The sequence below is a fragment of the Mauremys mutica genome, chromosome 10, assembly GCF_020497125.1.
Source record: "Mauremys mutica isolate MM-2020 ecotype Southern chromosome 10, ASM2049712v1, whole genome shotgun sequence".
NCBI classification, from domain to species: Eukaryota; Metazoa; Chordata; order Testudines; family Geoemydidae; genus Mauremys; species Mauremys mutica.
Window position 1 is genome coordinate 12,222,774 of NC_059081.1, and position 16,081 is coordinate 12,238,854.

The 16,081-nt window shown below is 44.5% G+C and overlaps 1 protein-coding gene across 1 annotated transcript in view; it reads left to right on the plus strand.

The window, feature by feature from the left end:
* KALRN (kalirin RhoGEF kinase) overlaps window positions 1-16,081 on the plus strand; it is a 743,024-nt gene that overhangs the window by 702,395 nt on the left and 24,548 nt on the right. Inside the window, exons 17-18 of the mRNA XM_045032062.1 lie at window positions 798-921; window positions 2,069-2,128. Coding sequence (XP_044887997.1) covers window positions 798-921; window positions 2,069-2,128 — 184 coding nt within the window. The remainder of the gene's footprint in view (window positions 1-797; window positions 922-2,068; window positions 2,129-16,081) is intronic.

Below are 16,081 nucleotides of genomic sequence, written 5' to 3' on the forward strand. Positions count from 1 at the left end.
TCCTTAATTTGATGTCTATTCTGATCTGTGATTTTTCTCTCGTCTCCATAGCATTTTTTCTTATAAAGGGTGACGACCTTTTTTCCAAGGATAAGGTCATGGGGACAGTAAATAGGGGTTGGACCTGGAAATCACTGATTCCGTGCTCTGTTTAGTCAACAAATATAGATTTGATTAATGTCAGACAATTGGATTGACAAAATGCAACCATGTTAAACTAACAGGAAATTCTTGGCCCCAAGAAATATAGCAAGCTTGTAATTCTGGGAAACAACTTCTCTTGGAAATCTAATGACCTTGTTACTACTTGGTTTTTTAGCTTTTCACGTTCTTAGGATCCACCTTGAACTTCTGAACTCTTGTACTTGCTGTATCAAATCAGTCCATTAAGACCCGTTCCCATCACATTTGCATCAGTTTCACTGCTTGAATTGACAAGATTTAAATTGAATTGACATTTTTAGTGCTTGCATTTGTCGCAAACGTTTCTTGCTGAAGTCCCTGAAGCCTGATGACAGATTATCTGAAGTTGAGACAGCCCAGTTCCCTATTTATCTAGGGAACTGGCTTTCTACTAAATGTATTGACAGCAAATGTGGCACATCATCTGCTGGTAGAACTATTGAAATTTGTTTTCAAATAAAGGTTATTGCTGAAACTGAAATAGATGCATTCCTGGTGGCTTTCACTTTCCAGGGAATTGCAGTACTCACAAATGTGGCTGCTGGTCCCCTTTCCACATCGTTCCTTCCCTGCCATGATCTGCCGTTTGATTGGTGCATTTTTTGGTACAACAGGAAGTCATGTTCATGGCATACCCTGCGCATGAGAAAGCGGGCGGAAAAGGAGAGCAGTGGCAAAAATGAATCCAATGGGCCATGTAAATCCAAGGATATTCTGGGCAACAAAGTCTCTGTTAAAGTGAGTAAGGCCATCCAAAGCTGTGGGCCACTCTCCTGCTTCCCATCCTCCTCACCCCCTCTGCCATCCTCTCTCAGGAGAGGTGGGGGGTGACGTTTTGATTTTTATTTATATATAATTTTTTGGTAGTTCCCATGCTAACAGGATTTTGCATGCAAAATAAAATGTAGCTTTTGTGTTGGTGGGTTTTGTTTTGCCTTTTTGTTTTTCCTGGCATCCAAACTGCAAGTAAGTATTTCGCATTTATATAAAATATTGATCAGATTAAATATATATGCACAATGGATGAAATGCAAAATGTGGGCAGGAGTGGGTTTTGTTTGCTTTTTTTGTTCCCTTTACCCTGGCTAAACTTGGAGCTCTATCATACCAGATAGTGAGGCAACAGCCTGTGTGAAAGCTACTGAGTGACATTGGCACCACTCAAGTCAAGTTTTGCCACTTATCCATTAGGACCAGGATTTCATCTTCTGTCTTAAGCTAATGGGGTTTTCAACTTTGGGGTCACAGCCAAGTGTTTGGGGGAAGTGTCCTCAACCACTCCCTTTTCCCATATTAAGATGGAGGACCAGCCTAGATCCTGGTGTGTATGGGGGTGGGGAATGGTAGGAGGATGTATCTGTGTGGGAAAGAGATGAAGAACTGTGGCCTAAGATGCATCTTCTACTATGGTTGCATGACTTATATTTTCCAATTCAGAGCACAAATCCCTGTAAAAGATGATAAAGGAGCCTCTTCAGCACCTATATGGGGCTTGTTTCTCCTAACAAGAATAAGCAAATTCTCATAGTAAAATATTATGCAACAAACAAAACCCAGGTTTGCACAGATATAAAATGGCTACAGAAGATGTAAGGTAGCAAAGAATCCAGACCCAAAGAAGTAGCTGGTCTAGCCTGGCAGACAAACTCTTCATTCTGTTGCTTCCTTTGCTATTTTTTTTATTACCTAAACAACTGTCACAAGGTTGTTACCTCTCCGTTTGCAAAAGCATGTTGCTGCCTATGCTGACTTTTCTGTTTTAAAAGCATTTCCTTTACCAGTACGCATTTCCATGCTGCTTGCAAGTCTGCTGCTGCTCACCCAGCCTAACCGATCTCTGGTCTAACCTTTCACTTCTTTCTTCCTCTTCATGCTGCCAAACAAGGAGACCAACAGTTCGGAGGAATCAGAGTGTGATGACCTTGACCCCAATACTAGCATGGAGGTAGAAACGACCATTGTGATATATGTACCATTCTTTTAAAATTTGGGTTTTTTTTAAATGCTTGTGTCTGTACAGTACATGGATATACACTTAAATTCAGTGTAACATACACAAACTGCTAGCTCTGTTTCATTGAGCTCCTACTTGGAGTTTAGGCAAGTGTTAAGCCATGTGAGACTGCTGGCCTGGAGGCTTACTTGGTTTCTCTTGAAGATGCCTCTGATTTAGATTTCCTCAGGTGAGACCTCTCTGACTGAAAGGGTCAGACACAATTGTCAATAAGTGTTGCTCTGCTATTTCAATTTTATATTACTCATATGGTGGCTTCTAGGTTGAACTGCTCTAGCTAGGCTAGAGTTAGAAACCACTCTGGCCAATGCTGTTGTACTGACAGACTAGATTGATACTCAAGTGCTGGAGCAACATTAAAAGTAAAGATTAAATTTGGTCTGCCATGCAACTGTAGCTTCCTGTTTAAAAGCCTACTTGCTGCAAGAAAGTCTAAATGGTGCACTGCTGTTAGACAACAGTGCTACAACTAACTGCACTAAACTGGCCTTTATTTCAGGGAAGGCTTAGGTTGATAAGTAGACCTCACTTGATGTCTTTACCCTAGTTTTATTCCAATGTAACTCCATTAACTTGAGTGGCGATATCCCTGATGCACACCCATGCTCCTCCCTAGATCACTGTTCCAACAAGTAAAGTGAAGACCTCAAATAAGGGAAATCAAAGTCTCAAATCTTCAACTCCCAAGCCTCTTCCCTTTGAGTTTAGCCACACTACTGTCAGGCCTGTTGACCTCCATGGTCTGCTACCTGAGCTGGCCTGCTCCCCTTTTGACCTCCTCCTCCAAGCCAGGCACACTTTGCAGGTGTGGCAGCATGGGACTGCCTGGGCCCAGAGCAGCTGCTTAACCCCTTCCTTACTGTTGCAGGGTTTGTATGCCCTGTCACATACCTTTCCCCCATCAAAACAGTCCAGGGTACTGTCATCAACAAATGGTTCTCTGCCCTCTTCGGGGGGGGAAGGGGAGAATCTGCATTTTGCTGGGCTGCTCCACCTTTGGTGGAATATCTCAAAGTTGTATGGTTGTAGCACTCTTGGAGGATTGGTGTCTTTCATGGAGCTTGATCAGTCACTTAAATAAATGTTCCCTTAGACACTATTTTTGGAAGCATCCATAGCCCACTTCACAGCCAAGCCTCCTTCCAATGACCTGAGTAAATTTCTTCCTGGAGGAACTTGTTTTGACTTTTATGCAGAGGACTGGGCATTCTTCTCTGCCTAACTGCTCAGACTCCTGCTTCTGAAGTGTCTGCTGGCATGATGAAGGGTTTTGAAAAATCCAGGTTGAGGAGTACCATTCTTAGAGGTGATCTGTTGCATCACTGACTTCTGACCAGATAATCTTTTGAGAACTGTCCTTGATAAGGTCCATGAATGGGGGCTGCAATCAGGGTGAATTCTAGAACAAATTGCTTATAATACCCTGCCAATCCCAAGAAGCATTGCACCTGCTTCATTGTTGTCTGGAGCAGGGCATTAAGGCTTGTATCTTTGACTAACAGCTGCAATTGGCCCATCCCTACAGTATAGCCCAGATACGTGACCTCTTATTTCCCCATCTTGCATTTAGCCAGGTTCACCGTGAGTCCTACAACTTTGAGGGCCTGCAACATGGCAGTGACCTATCATAGGGCGTTGCCCCAGTTCTGCCAATAGATGATAGGTGCTGCTGTGTACTGTCCATGTGGTTGAAGTACTTGGTCCATAAAGTACTTGCTCGAATGTCACTGATGCCCCATGGAGGCCAAATGGTGTAGTGTGGAACTGGAAAAGGCTGAACAGAGTGGTAACGGCTGTCTCCATACTTCCTCCTTCTTCTCCCCCCCACCCCCCGAATATAGGTGTCAAAGGGCTCTACCAATACCCTTTTTTTTTTTGTCAAATCCAGGGTGCTGATATATTTGGCTGTTCTGAGGCATTCCAGTAGCTTGTCCATCCTGGGCATTGGGTATGCATCAAATTTTGATATTGCATTAAGCTTTCTAAAGTTAAAATATAAGCATATCATGCCATCTGGTTTTGGTACCAGCACAATGGCACTCCTCCACTCATGTCTAATATTGCCTGTAATTCTTCCTGGACAGCTTCTCGTATTTTCCAAGAAAGGGGCTGAGGGGTCTCTCTGGTTGTGTGGTGGTAGGTCAAGTGGATTTGTCCAGGTAGAGCTGAAGATGCAGAGGGTAAAGACTCAACTAAATGTTACATCAGGGCTTTTGTTCAGGTTGGAGATCTTCTCCATCTGTATGATCTCTAGGGACCTAGTTCAGGGTCAGGAGGATAAGATGGTGGTAGCTGTCCCAGTCTGACCTTGCAAGTCTTTAAAAGGTTAACATGGAAAAAAAAGAGACCCAACTATATCCCCTTTCCTGGCTGTCAGATCTCAGAGTCCACTGGTCCAACTTGTCTTACTACCTCAAATGGTCCTTAGCATCTGGCCAGCAACTTAGACTCCAGAGTTGGTAGGGTAACAGCACTTGGTCACCATGCCTAAAGACATGTAGATGGTTCTATACCCTTTCTTGAGTTTGTTGGACCTTCAGCAAGATCTCTTTTGAGAGATTACCTAAAGACTTAAGCCTCTCACGCAATTGAACATACTGGACTGTTTGTAGCATGGGGCCTCTGTTCCTCCCCAGATTCCCAGGGGAAGTTCAGGATGCCATGAGGCGGTCTCCCGTATAGTAGCTCAAACAGTGAAAATCGAGTGAAAGCTTGTGGGATTTCTCAAAATGCACATAATAGTGGGGGGAGTAGTTGGTCAGTGGCAAGGGTCTGACATCCCAAATTTCTTAACATTTTTCAGCATTTTGTTGAACCATTCCAGTCAGCCATCTGGCTGGAGGTGGCAAACTGATGTCTTTTTATTGTTTTGACCTTTAGCAGGTCACAGGTCAGTATCTGGGTGAATTGTTCTACTAAGACTAGCTCTACCGCCTTTCTTGGGCTATAGCCAGTACCAAGCGTGGTCTCTTAACTTCTGGGCTACCACCTGGGGCAGGGCCCTCTGTGGATAAATTTCTTATCCAAATATCAGCATCGCTTTTGCCATTGCATACAAGACCTAATACAAAATGGCAGCCTTGACTCGCAAATAGTCCTGTGTGGCCACTGAGCCGAGTCCCTTGTAGGCAGCCTGAGATGGTCCCATAAAATATGGGGCCAGCAAAATGGCCCAATGTGTGAGAGGCAGCTGTCACCACTCATTCAAACGTAACTAGAAAAGCCTCGGTGTCTTCCTCTGGTCTCATCTTTTGAGTTTCACTGGGATTGTGAGTGAAGATGAGCTTGGGGTTCCTGGGAGGGAATTCGTCATTAGAGGCCACAACAATGTGAGCAGTCAATGTCTGTTAGACAAGGTACTGCTGTGCAGCCAGTTCTCTTACAAGGTGCTGCTGTTGTAACTGGAGGGCTGCTTGTTGCTGCTGCTAGGCAGTCGTCTGTTGCAACAGCTGGTATTGTCATTCTTGTGGTTGCATAGCCTGCTGCTGCCGGTTATGTAAGCCATTTGAACAGTTTTTCCAGGTCCATCTTTCCAGTAGCGCCCCCCCCCCCCCCGCATCGTCTGCCCAAATGCTTTTAGCAGAGTAGGGATGAGTTGCCTGCATTCTCCACCAACAATGAAAGGGCTCACTTACCACAGATGCCCCCAGTGGTCGGGTGGGGTGTGGCAGATCCTCTTCTCTCCTGGTGCCCCTGCTGACAACTGCTCTGATACCACAGTGATCTGGCCTTTCTGTGAATCAGCCACCCACCCAGGTCATGCCTTTCAGGGTATATGACATCCAACAAGGGGGTAGCCCTCTGGGTTAGGTAAGGGTCTCAGGGTCTTCCCCTGGATTGAGATCTTGTCCTTCAGGGCCTTCTCTCCTCTAGACTCCCCATATCAGGCGTCCACTTCTTCCTTTGGCACCCTTTAGGGGTTGATAGGGGAACATGGCCCCACCCTTTCTACAGTGTCTGAATCAAGGCCCCGGTGTAGATAGCTACATCCTGTGCTGCCAAAGTGCTATACTGCTGCCTCCCTGGATCACTTCCTACCATCCCCTCTGTTCCCACAAGTAAAGTGAAGACATCATCTTAAGTAGAAATCAAAGATTGTCTCAGACCTTCTACACCTCCCAAGTCTCCCATTGCCTTTTGAGTTGGGTCACACTGCAGTCAGGGCTCAGGCCTCAGAAGCTCTTTCCCAGGAGCTCCCCGTTCCTGGCCAATGGGAGCTGCGGGGGGCGCTGCCTGGAGGCAAAGGCCTGAGGGCTGCAGGGACGTTGGGCTGGCCGCTGCTGAAAGCGTCATGGGGCCTGCGGCGCCATGAAGGCCAATCCCATGGGCTGTAGTTTGCCCACCTCTGTTCTACTCCCTGCTTTGGGGGCATGTGGTGGTTGTACAGTAAGTGTCGGTCTGTAACATGTGACTTGGTTGCACCTGGATGCCCAATCCCCTGTACTTCCCAGGTTGCCATTAATTTCCTGTAGCTAAAAATACTATTACTCGCTGTCTAATTCACAAAGGTCTCATTAGTCTGTAATAAATTCAGATCAGTGCAAGAGCAAACCTGATTGGTGCTGAGCCAGGCCCTTAAAATACCATCTCGTACTGCAGTGGGGAAAAAACCAAAAAACCTAGGAGAAACAGAGCAAGGCCAATCTGCTCTAGGTTGCCAGTAAGGTTGCCAACCCTCCAGGATTGTCCTGGAATCTCCAGGAATTGAAGATCATTGTTTGACTGAAACCTCCAGGAATATGTCCAACCAAAATTGGCAATCTTAGCTGCCAGTAAATTAAACACTGCTATATGGCAATACAAACCAGAATATAAAGGTTTTTTAAAATCCATTATTCTTTCCCTGAGACTAGTTTCTAAATCATGGGTATAGGGGAGAGGGGGTATATAAAGTCTCTCATCCGTAGGATTGCTTTGTTTCTTGTATAGCGATCTTGTTCCTCCACCGTCCTGGCCGCTAAACCCTAATGGGGCAGGACCATCTCCGCGTGAGAGTGACTCATTCTCCAAGCTCATTCATGTCTTGGGGTCTCAACTGTTGCCATGGATCCCAAGTGGGAGAATTACACCTGAGACACTGAGAGGACAGTGTCCAATAAATCCTTCTAAATTGCTTACCAAACTACTGCCCATGTGGGCCAGACTCACCCCTGTGCCATCGAGATGAAAAGCTCTCTGTCCAGGAGGGATGCCCTGGTCCATCTAGTCTCCTGGTGAAGAGAGATGTTTAGGAAGAGAAAAGGCAGTCATCTTGCAACCTGATTGGTTTTCTTCTTCGTTTGTGGAAACTCCACTGCCAATGCTACTGCAGCCATCGTTCTAAAAATGTAGGGTAGCTATAATTTTGCACTGCTCAGAAGAGCTACCCTCGGGGCTAAAAAAAGTATGTAAGCAGGACCGCAGGAGCTTTTTATAACTCATCTCAAACCCTATGCAAGACTGCTTGGGTGCAGGAGGGGAATGGGATCACTGATTGGTTCTCATTTGGACTTGGCAGAAATACAGTCGTCATCCTCTCTTCTTTTGTTAACGTTTCTAGAAGCTGGGGGATTTCACTAGGCCTGAGAGACATAATCTAGACACCTCAAAGTATTTGCATAACTAAGATTAATATCTCTGCTTTTGTTCCTATTTTTATAGGATGCCTCACTAACTGTTTGTTTGCAAAGTAAATAGTTTCTCTGGAGACAAGGTGGCCGGGAAGCATGAGCACAGAGTAAGGAACCAGGAAGTCACAAATTCTAAACCTGGCTCAGCTAGTGGGTGGCCTTTCAAATAAAAATCTAACGCATAGGAGTGCTGGTAAGAGGCCGATCTTCATAGCAGGGGTGGGTTTAGAGTTCGTGGGGACCGTGTGCAGCTTCATTTTTGGCCCCCCCTCCCCCTTGGGACTCAGCCAAGAAAAAGAACCTTCTCTCTTGTTTTCCCCCTAGTTTTTCTTTCTTTTTTTTCTTCCTCCTCCTCCTCCTCCTTCTTCTCCTTCTCCTATATTATAAGTAATAGGAAGTAAATGAAAATGAAGTACCTTGATTGGGGCAGGCGGTTGGGGTGCAGGAAGTGATGCAGGGGTTGGGCTCTGGTAGGGACTTGGAGTGCTAGGTGAGGGCTCTGGGCTGGGGCAGGGGGTTGGAGTGTGGGAGGGGATGAGGTGGGTGGGCTCTGGGCTGGGGGTTGGGGTGCAGGAAGGGTCAGGGATGGCACTTACCTGGGGTGGAGTGGCTCCCAAAGCAACCAGAACACCCCTCTGGCAGCAGCTCCTAGGCGGGGGGGGGGGGCGCCGGGGGGTCTCTGCGTGCTGCTGTGTGCAGGCACCGCCCCTACAGCTCCCATTGGATGCAGTTCCAGACCAATGAGAGCTGCGGAGATGCAGCTCAGGGCGGGAGCAATGCACAGAGACACTTCACCCCCCTGCCCCACCCCCGGGGACATGCCAGCTGCTTCCAGGAGCGGCGTGGAGGGAGGGAGGCAGCTCGGGCAGGGAGCCACCTTAGCTCTGCTGCGCTGCTGCTGGTATGTCTCTGCGCACCCCTTTGGAGGGAAGGGGGTACTGGGTCTCCATGCGCTGCTTGGGGCGGGGGCAGCGTGCGGACCCGCCTCCCCCCACCAGGGGCATACAGGGATATGCCAGCAGACAGCCACTCTTGGAGCAGCGTGGGGCCACGGGCCACGGAATGCAGGCAACCTGCCTGCCTGAGCCCTGCTGAGCCGCTGGCCCGGTCTCCGGGGCCGGTTGTCAGATGAGATTAGTCCTGCAGGCCCCCTGTCTATGCGGGTCCTGTGCCACCGCACTGTTTGTTTCATGGTAAGTCCACCTCTGGTTTATAGTGTGGCTCCAGTCATTTGATTAGGGTTACACGTGATCATACCATACCACTGCAGGGAAGGAGTCAGTGGCTACTATTATAACCTTGGGTGAGTCACTTCATCTCTATGCACCTGTGCTCCGATCTGTCAAATGCTGATAGTGGTCTACCTGTCAGGCCTTCTGTGAGGACTGTGAATTAGTAGAATTGCTGTGCCATGCTTGGCACATGGAAAGCAATATGTAAAATCCTTTGAGCAATTGTGAAATCCTCAGCACAGGAGGATGAGTCATTCACAACACCTGTCCGGCCACTTTAGCAGTGCTAGCCAGATCTTATATGGCTTTCAATTTTCAAGTCTAAGTTCACAAAGGCAAAATTTAAAAAAAAAAAATGAAAAACAAAACAAACAAAAAAAACCTGGAGTATTGGAAGCATTGGCTTTTGTGTGGGCTAGTGGGGAAATTTGCATAGACTTTGCAACTCATGTATATGTATTATGAGAGCAAATTTAGAGCACACAGGGTTTGAGATTAACCCTTTAAATATCTATAGCTTCATTATTAGGGTCCCTTTTGGTCTAAACAATGGTACGCTGACACTATAGGACTCCTTACCCATAATAACATTGCTCATTTAACAATACTTTGAATAGGAAGTGTATTCTGTGATGTTGTATACTCTCTTTGCTTATCCACATGCACAAGGTATATGGACAAAGAATGATGAGCCTGGGGTGAACTGAGATGGCTTCTTCCCCCTCAAGTTCCCCGTTGTGGAAGAACTGTAGACACTTGGTGGTATTGTTTCATCAAATAAGAGCTGTGCATGTTCACCTGTTAGCAATGTGATGGGAGAATGTAACCTACCATTAGGAAAGGGGATATATCCCTCTGTCTGCATGCCTATAGTTCATTGCACACCAATGGGCAGATACTCGCCTCTTGAGACTGAATATTTCCTTTGTGAATCCATGTGGCTGCTATCCACACCCAACACTTGTGCTTTGAACAATTGGGGGAAAGAACATGACTGACAGTCTCTACAGTTTTCATGGACAGAGTCCTTGAAAAGTGTCACTTAAGTTAACAAAGCAAATCTTTGTCAGGCTCCTTCCCATTGTCAAATGAATGCACCTCCTTAAGTCAGAAGGCCTGATCTAAAGCTGATTTTTTTTTCTTGGGCCCTGGCAATAAGACCATCAAGTTGGGTAGATACTGCATGCAGTGATGGATGCCCTAGGAAAAAGTCCAAGATTTCCTGTGGCTCCTTGAGTAGTTGGAGCCCATGCGTCCAGCCCCTTCCGGGCACTTCTCTACCCAGGGGATAATATCTAGGGATCTCGGCCCAACTGCCCAAGCATTTTGCAGGTCAGCATTTTCTTTTTAAATCGGACATTCACTGTGCCAGTGCCAGTTTCACTATGATGGTGTCTTCAATCTTTTAATACTCTGTCAGTGCTTTTCTTCTTAACAAGCGTTGGCCTTTTTGGAATAATGGGGAGATTTTTGAAAGTGTCATAAGGAAACATTAGCTCTGCTTTGATCAGTGGAGTTCTGGTTTTGCTGTGGATTAATTTTTTGGGTTTTGGTTTTTTTTCCCCTCCCCCAAAAGCTAGTAATGATTATAAAGGAATCATACTAAATCTTTTGCTTTTCCAAGGATCATTAATACATTTTTCTTAAATTAAAAATGAAGAAACAATAGACATGTTGACACTGGATTCCGCAACCCTCATTTGCAAATTATAGTGTTTGCTTTTCTTTTTAATCTAGTGGACAAGGAACAGAGAATAGTTGGCAAACACTGGCCTGCTGGTCCTAGAGTAAAACCTGCCCTCTACTGTTGAAATGAAGAATGACTCCTATTATGAAGGCTTTTACATTCTGACTTTGTAGTCAGTTTGAAAAAGATGACTGGCAAAGTTCATTACTATAGTACTGGCATGTTGGGTTGAACAGATTTGAGCTTCTGATTGACCCTTCTGCACAGTAGTTATGTGAGTGCTGCATGAGATCCCATAGCCATCCTTTTAGGAGAGCTTTACAGTTCACAATACAGAATATAGTGCTCTTCAGGAGGGGAATCAAATCCTTTAATAAATGGATGAGCCACCTGAAAGCCGTTGAGCTTTCTGGAAAAGAAATGAGGCATTTTGACTTTCATTCACACCAGCAAACTACAATGAAGAGTACAGGGCTTGTGCAAACACACAATATAAGCACTTGCTAGGATCTCAGGATGTTCAAAGGCACTTTGCAAGGAACTGACTGCCTTATTGCTGCAAATATGCCTGCTACTGTGCAAAGTATTCATACTGCAGGCAACCTTGTACTGTCACCTGATTTTAGTTGCAAAAAAAAGGTGAATAACCGTTGTCCAATATCTTAATATTAGGTGTTGTCATAGGCTTTTGTAATGCTTGTCTAAAGACTAACATTAAACCCTAAATTATTACTATTTCTCTACAGCTATAGCATTTGTTGCACAAAGACACACAGTTGCTGGAAAGTTAAGGATGCGGCAAGAGGCCTTGATCCTGTTTGGTATGGAGGGTGAACCTTGTCATGCCCATTGTCTAAAGAAGCTTGCTTGCATAAGCACTGACATATTTGGCCCTCTGCTAATTATCAGAGTTACCGGAGAAAAATGAGAAGAGTTGCCGGCAAATTCATCTCATTCAATTTGGAAAATTCCAGTGAGGATTCAGTGTAGTGTGTAGACAGCAAGTGTAAGGGTATGTAATAGTTCACTAATGGTAGCAGGGGCAGGTTCTGTCATGCTTTAGTGTTGTTAGACCTCTCAGCAGCATTCGCCATACTAGGTCATGATATTCACTGAATCAATTTCACTCAGATGTTATTTAAAAAAAAAATCAACTTTCTAACAGAGTTTAGCAATCCATTCACTGACCATCTCAGGAAGCCAATAAACATTTGTCAGATTGTGTTTTCTTTGCTTGCTGGGTCCCTGAGGGACACTTTTCTTTGCTAGTTATATGCACCTGTGTAGTTTAATTAGAAGGAAATGTGATCGGCCTTCTATCAATTTTTATAGTTTACTGTTCCACCTGAATCCTACTGCAGTTTCTACTCTGCTCATTGGTTTATCGGGCCTTTGCCAATGGATGCGTGACCACTTTATGTGGCTGAATTGAAACAAAACAGACATCCAGTTTATTGGCCCATAAATCGTTGCTAAGTGATGCTTCCACCCTGATAATGCTGTTCAATAACATTCTAATCTGTAAGTACAGTTTACATAGTTTGTGTGTCTAACCACCCTCAGCCTGGTTATGTGTATTAGGTCCACTATTAATGCTTCTCTTTGTCACTTATAAAACTGTGCTAGGCTCAGCAGAACAGAGTGTTGGATAAATGCTCTGGTTTTCTTAATATCAAGTTGTCGGTTGTATTTTTAAGAACCTGACTGACACTGTATTTAGGATGCAGATTAAAACATAAGCAGCTTGCATCTTTATTGGCATTCACCTGGCTGAGCATCTTACTCCTGTTTTCACATCTTTGCTTAGTTTCCTGCTTAAATTACATATACTCTAATCAGATCCTTTTTGCTGTTGGTCTCTTAGCTGAGATGACCCCAGCCATCCCCTTTGGAGGGGAGTGGCAGGTAAAGTAGATATTAATACTGGCAGTGTGTTAAATTTAAAACTCCTGCAACTATGGCCCTAAGGCTTTGCCAAGACAAAGCCATGTAGACTAAGGGGTTCCTGGCCACACCTCCATAAATCTTCAGACTAGAACCTCAACTCCCTGGCCTTGCCCCTGGAAGAAGCCTGTTTTGCTGATAGACAGGACAGACTGTAAGTGTGTGTGTGTGTGTGTGTGTGTGTGTGTGGCTTGCCTCTGCCTTCAGTCTTCTATTACCTTCTTGCTCAAGGTAAAGGGATATATATTGACTATAACAGGGTTCAAAAGACTGCGCATGCTGGAAATAAATGGATTATCAGATACACTGACTAAAAGAAGCCAAGTGGGATTAAATGAGTCCTAAACCATAACTCTTCCTTTACGTTTGTCACATGACTTCAACGTTGAAGGATCTTCTTAAGCCCAAGAAAACTGTGGCCCTGTTCAGTCTACAAACAGACACTCCGGAGCAGAGCAGAGATGGCTAATGTTAAAAGGGTGGGTGTAGGGGTGTCTATGGAGGTGGGAGTTTGTATAGTTCATGGAAAGGTAGGGAATTTTAAATCCTCTAACTGAAGCAGACCATATTTACATAGAAGTGTATGTTTTAAGAGCCCTCCTGTCTTCTGTGCAAGCCATTGTCTCAGAGACATTCAGGGAAACATGACAAGCTTCCCCATCAGGCAGAATGCCCAACATCCAGGGATAAAGCAGTTTGAAAAGATTCACATAAGCTTGCCCAAAGCTAACGGGGCAGATTCTCAGCAGAAATAATTCAGTGGTTCTAGGTCAGCTTATACAAGCTGAGGAGCTGGCCCAAAATGTCTTGTGTACCTCTGCTATGACAAAAAGTTACAAGTCTGTTTGGTGGCTTGAAGAAAACACTTGACTCCACAGCAGAAGTGTTGGTTTAGCTTACAGTATGTCTACACTGCAATCATGAGTCTGATTGCAGCTCCTGCAGACAGCTCAGGTACTGAAGCAGTGATGCCACGGCAGCTTGGCCTTCAGCATGAGCTAGTTGCCCAAATAATTACTAAGGGTCCAAGCGGGCTTGTACAGGCCATGCTGAAGCCTGTGCTGCCACAAGGTTTTCTAGCTCTAATATGTCTATGCAAGTTACAATCTCACACCCGAGTGCAGTGAAGACATATTCTGTCATGCACAGATCGGAGCTGATTACATTCTAATCATGCTGCTGCCCATGCACAAGCTGGGAATATAAATCTTTTTGAAAATAGAGACAGCAACGTGCAAGGAATGAGGATCTGGATGGTGAGTTGGAGGATCTGGATTCTATATCAGGTTTTGTCACTGCCTCATTCTTTGCTTCTGAGCAAGTAGTTTAACCTTCCTATGCCTTCATTTCCCTCTTTTGTACAAAAAGGATAGTGATAGTGTCTCTCCTTTTGTAAGACATTAGCAAGCTAAGTATGGTATATTATGATTTATTAACTGACATACTGAAACCAGTAGCTGAATCACATGGGGAACACTTTGAATTAAGGATTTATTTGCAAAAATGTTCTTTTTTGGGTCCAATATCACATTTTTCTAAATTGCAGTCATGTAATAACTTACACATGGAGGATATGAATTTCAAAAGGCCAACTTTTCAAGAGAGACAAGGCAGTCTTAGGTTGTCTCATTGAAAGACGATGGAAATTTTACCTATAGACTCATTCAACATTATCTAACTCTAGTAATTTTCTTTCTGGGTACTAAAATATAAAATACTCTGTAAGGTCATTATTGCAAATGCATCATGTCTCACAAGTTATTAAAGAAGGTAGCATTATTTATTAACATATTTTTATTACTCATTGCTTTTTATTACTCTCATTACTTTAATATCTGAGACATCTTAAATGTTTCATTAATAGATACAGCTATTACATCTAGGAACTCAATGTGACGTGTTAACAGCAGTTCCTTCTCTTGCTCCCCAATCCAATAAAGGCAGAAATCAGTTTAATGTAAAAGGCACTTTAATGGGTGAGTGCAGGGAGGATGTGCAGGTTTAAAGTTCTGGAGCAGGGGGGGTATGGAGTTCACTTACACTGTGCTTCTAACTTCAGTTCTGAGGTTGTGTATATTGGTTAAGGTAAAAAGTCCAGAATGCTGGAGCCTTAGTGCAAATCAGTTAATGCCCAGATGTGCATATTTGACAGATAGGCATTTCTCATTTACATAAACACCAGTAAGTGTCCTGAATGTCCAGCTCCTAGTGTCTTACCATGAAACTTACTCCAATTCCTTTTCTGTTTCCTATTAATGAGAGAAGCACTTAATCACAAGGGCAGGTCTCACCTCCTCTGCCCCTATGTCAGAGCAGGAGACAGTATGTGTGTGTGAGAGAATAAACTAGCATGTATGTAAATTAATGATGATCCAGGAACCAGTATTAATCCACACACTAACTAGCTGCATAACATATGACTCCAGAGAGGAAACCCCTGATTAGATGCATTCTAACTTTCCCCGTCTCTACCTGTACAGAACCTAAAATGCAGAGCTAGAGCCAAATCCGAAGATCATTGGTTCCATTGGCCTTTGGATCAGGCCCTTCAGGTGGTAGGATGGATGGATGGTGGTAATGTGGAAGGGGATCATCTGACATGATGATCCTTTCTTCTGGGTTGCCTCCCTTCAGCCTAGTCTGAGGTTATTGAGCACGTGCTTAGGATCCTGAGTTCTTTGCAGCGGCATTCTTAAATACGTGTACTAAGATGTGGTTCTGCTCTGAACAGCTACTTTTCAAATGGTCCCACTGTCTCAGTGATTTTTCAGATCAAATCTTCTCTGTTCACAAGCAAAGAGATGCCTGAGGGTTTTTCCCGCCCCCCAGCTGAAATGCCTGCAAATTCCACCTAGGATGAGAGAGTCAAGCTGGATTCTATACTTTGTCATGCGCTGCTGCCAGTACTAAAGGTTCCCTTTGCCATGTTATGCATCTGTGGGTTTGCACACATGTAACTCAGGCCTTGTCTACACTAACATTGTAAGTTACATAATTTATATAACTAAGTTGACATAACTTACGTTAACTTACGTTAACTTGCAACAGAGTCTACACTGCTATGTTGACAAGAGAGACTCTCCCATCAACGTAGTTTCTGCCTCTCTTTGAGGTGGAGTACTGAAGTCAATGGGAGAGTGCTCTCCCATCGACTTATCATGTCTTCACCAGACCCGCTAAATCAACGCTGCTGCATCGATCAGAGCGGCATCAATTTAGCACTGTAGTGAAGACTAGTCCTCAGTTAACAATGCAGGTGATGATACGCAAGAAGGAATAGAATCCTAGCTCTCACACTCAGGCCAGGATGGGAAAAAACTCTATAGTCTGGTCACTGAAGTCGGCAGATCTATCAAGAGAGAAAGGAGCCATAGTTATTTTTCAGAGCAAAACTGCTCCTCAGACATTTCCT